The following is a 3,919-nucleotide window of genomic DNA, read 5'->3' as shown; positions in this document are numbered from 1 at the left end:
AAAAAAAAAAAAAAAAAAAAAAAGAAAGTATGTATGGGAGTATGTTCCTCCATAAATGTCTACCTAGCCTCTGCCTTTCCTTAGCATGTGCACATAGAGGGCCAAAAATCAGTCTCCCTTTCTATACTTCATCCTCATCCTTCAGTTCCAAGTCCACCAATAACTAGTCCATAGTGACATAAGTCAGACACTTGTGCTGCCCTTAGGAAGCTGGTAATGACCTTCAGAATGATGGTTTTACTGTTTGCCACTCCACCTCCTTTTGCATTTTGGCTGTATGTTAGCATGAGATGAGGGAAGGGCACTATGAAGATTCACAGATCATTTTAGGGGCTTTAGAGTAGCCACCTTGTCCCCAGGTTCCAGTGCTATATATGTAGGTATCTGCCTATCATCATGCTTTCTATCCCCTGTTAGGGACTACTCTCTCAAAGTAGGAGTTATGGCTGATGTTCTCTAGACAAACCTGGCCCATGCTGTAAAAGGAAACAAACTGTGGACTAATGCCAGCATACCTTTAGTCTTCCAGTGTGATCCCCAGACCAGCAGGATTGGCATCACCTAGGAACTTGTTAGAAGCAGCCTACCTAAGACCTCTGGAGCCAGAAACAGTGATCTGTGTTTTAACCCAAGTTAATAAAATGCTTACCTAATATGTATGAAGCCTGGGTTCAATCCCTAGAACCACATAAACTGGTCATGGTGACATGTTTATAATCTCAACATGAGAGAGGTCAGAAGGATCAGAAGCTTAAAGCCTAGACTATCAAAAGGGGGTGATATTTATTTTATGCATGTGTGTGTCCAAATATATATATATATATATATATATATATATATATATATATATATATATATATGCATGCATGCTCTATGTGTGCACAAGTGCCCAAGGAGACCAGAACATGCCAGATCACTAGAAGCAGAGTTGATTATTAGTCACCATATGGATGCTGAGAACCAAACCTAGATCCATTGCAAGAACAGAAAGTGCTCTTAACCACCGAGCCATCTCTCTAGCCTCTAAGTAGTCATTATTAAAAAAAAAATTATAGAAGCACAGAATGAACTAAACTGTGTTTAAAATAAAAGTATTTAAAACTCACCATCTCCAAACTATCTTATTCAGCTAGCATCAAAGCTCTTGAGATTGAATTCATCTATATGTGGTGTTTGGCTCTTAAGAATCTCTTCCCAGACCTGTGCAGTGAAAAACATGGGTAGTTTGAAAGCAGCCACAAGTGGGATATTTACAGCATGCAGGTCAATAAGCTCTCGGACCAGAGCACTTCACCCCTCAGCTTTTCATCCCAAGAGAGAGTATTTATTTTCCTGATTACTTCTGCTTGTGAGGCTACAGAAGTTGAGATTTGATGCATCCAGAACTCAAAAGAGCCCTCAGAGAGATGTTACATGTTGGAGCTCAGTATCACTGTGATAAAGAAGGTCAGCTTGTGGAAGGTCCATGGAAACACCTTGTGTGGTAGCTCATATCATGGGAAGACATAGTAAGACATGGGAAAGGAGTTCCAGCACTTCTCAGAATCAGTCACCTCAATGAAATCAGGGGGGAAAAAACCAGCAAATAAATATCAAAAGGCAAGAAGGGAACAGAGTGGCCAACTGAGTTCACACCCCATTCTCACCACACCCATGGACCGCTCGTTACCAGCCGATCAGCCACATGTGGGATGGAGATCCAGGGCTGCCAGAACCTCTGATTTCTTCCAGCTAAGCTAAACCACAAAGAGATGTACCTATCTTCAGGAAATAATAAGGCTAAACAAAACCAGTGTCAGCCAGCAAACAACTAATTGAACTTATCCTCCAGTGTGAGCATCTCAGTGGGACACATGAAAACATGCCCACAGAAGGAGCAGAGGCTCTACATGACAGAGTGGCTGTGGTTATACCTCAATGGACTGTTGACCCGAACAGCTAGAAGACCCTTCTCATGGTCTGGGCTGTAGGCTGATGTCAGGGGTTCCAGGGAAGGGGATGACATTTTCGATTTCTCATCATCATTCTGTGAGCTCGAAACACACTTTACTGATTATTTTTCTCATGGCAGTGACCAAAGACCTGATAAGAAGCAGTTTAAAAAGGGGAGTTTATCCTGGTGGTGACTAGAGGAGACACAGACTGACATGGTGGGGAAAATGTAGCCTCGGGAGCAGAGCTTAAGGCTTCCTGATAACATCTTAGAGAACCCAGAAGCAGCACAAAGAAAATGCCAGTGTCAGTCTGCTTTTGCTACACACACAGAGACAGAGACAGAGACAGAGACAGAACTAGAGACAGGAAGAGACAGAGACACAACACAGAGAAAGAGAGACAGAGACAGGAAGAGACAGAGAGACAGAAACACACAGAGAGACAGACACACGCACATTTGTAAGTTCTTTTGTTTTTCTTTCTTTCTTTTTTAATTACGAGGAGGTAGATAGGTACACATGAGTGCAGGTGCCTATGGATACCAGGAGAGTGTTGAATGTAGCTGTGAGCCGTCCACTATTGGTGTTGGGTAAGCACTCTTACCCTCTCAGCCGTATCTCCAGTCCATCTTTCCCCTATTTATTCACCCCAAGATGGTGCTGCCCACCTTCGGGGTGTTATCCTAACTTGTGCTGTCTCGTTTTATGCCAACTTGACACAAAGGAAGAGGGACTCTCAACTGAGAAAATGTCTCCACTAAGATTTACCTAAAGGCCAAGTTGTAGGGCAACTTCTTCATTAACAATTGATGTGAAAAGGCCCAGTCCCCTGTGGGTGGTACCACCTCTGGGTAGGTGGTTCTGGATGGTATATGAAAGCAGACTGCACAAGTGATGGAAAGCAAGCCAGTAAGCAGCTTCCCTCCAAGGTCCCCGCGCCTCTTTTTGCCTCCTGATTCTGGCCCTGAGTTCCTGTTCCCCAGGTGATGGAGTCTGACCTGAGAGTTGTAAACTGAAATAAAGCTTTTCTCCCAAGCTGCTTTTGGTGTTGGTATTTTATCACAGCAATAGAAACTCTAAGACACCACCTCAATTAATCTTCTTTACAAATACACACACACACACACACAGAGAGAGAGAGAGAGAGAGAGAGAGAGAGAGAGAGAGAGAGAGAGAGAGAGAGAGAACCAAAGGTACACTTCACAGATGCCTAGTTATTCCTTAATCAAGACAACAATCAAAATTATCTATCTCATACAAGAAAATTAAATCCTCTAAATGACAAAAGGAATAACAAATTCTTAGGACAATTCCTACCCCAGGATATTTTGTGAACTGACATTTATTTATGTGTTCTTTTATTATTTGTGCTGTGTATGTGTAATGATGTACACACCCGTGTGCTAGTGAAGGTGCATTCCTAGGCCAGAGTCTAGAATGGCAGGCTTCTTTCTCAATCTGCATCCATCATATTTTTGAAATAGGGCCTCTCACTGAGCCTTTCTGTTTCATCTGGGTTTGCTGGCCAGAAAGCTCCTGGAAGCTGCCTGTCTCTGCTCCACAGTACTGAGGCTATAGGTACCTATGGCTGGCTGGCTCTTCTGTGGTTTCTGGAGTTGCAAACTCAGATCCATTTACTTGCATAGCAAGCACTCTTACCCTCCTAGTCATCTCCCTTGTCCCCTGTAAGATGACATTTAATAACTGAACAGTGGCCGGGCGTGGTGGCACATGCCTTTAATCCCAGCACTCGGGAGGCAGAGGCAGGCGGATTTCTAAGTTTGAGGCCACCCTGGTCTACAAAGTGAGTTCCAGGACAGCCAGGGCTATACAGAGAAACCCTGTAACAAACAAACAAAACAACAACAACAACAACAAAAACTGAACAGTGTATAGAAATAAAAAGTCATCCACACTACCACAGACATGTCTAAGGTCAGAGGAACAGACGTGTCAGGCATCATGGCCACCAGATAAGACTGTTG

The 3,919-nt window shown here is 43.4% G+C and overlaps 1 protein-coding gene across 1 annotated transcript in view; it reads left to right on the top strand.

Annotated features, from left to right (window-relative positions):
* The window catches only part of LOC110318370 (eukaryotic translation initiation factor 4B), a 5,749-nt gene extending 2,799 nt beyond the window's left edge, over nt 1-2,950 (top strand). Inside the window, exon 2 of the mRNA XM_021193416.1 lies at nt 2,918-2,950. Coding sequence (XP_021049075.1) covers nt 2,918-2,950 — 33 coding nt within the window. The remainder of the gene's footprint in view (nt 1-2,917) is intronic.
* Nucleotides 2,951-3,919: the final 969 nt, after the last annotated feature.

This window comes from Mus pahari, chromosome 1, assembly GCF_900095145.1.
Source record: "Mus pahari chromosome 1, PAHARI_EIJ_v1.1, whole genome shotgun sequence".
NCBI classification, from domain to species: Eukaryota; Metazoa; Chordata; class Mammalia; order Rodentia; family Muridae; genus Mus; species Mus pahari.
Note: the sequence above shows the minus strand (reverse complement) of the source record. Positions and strands in the feature narration are given on the sequence as shown.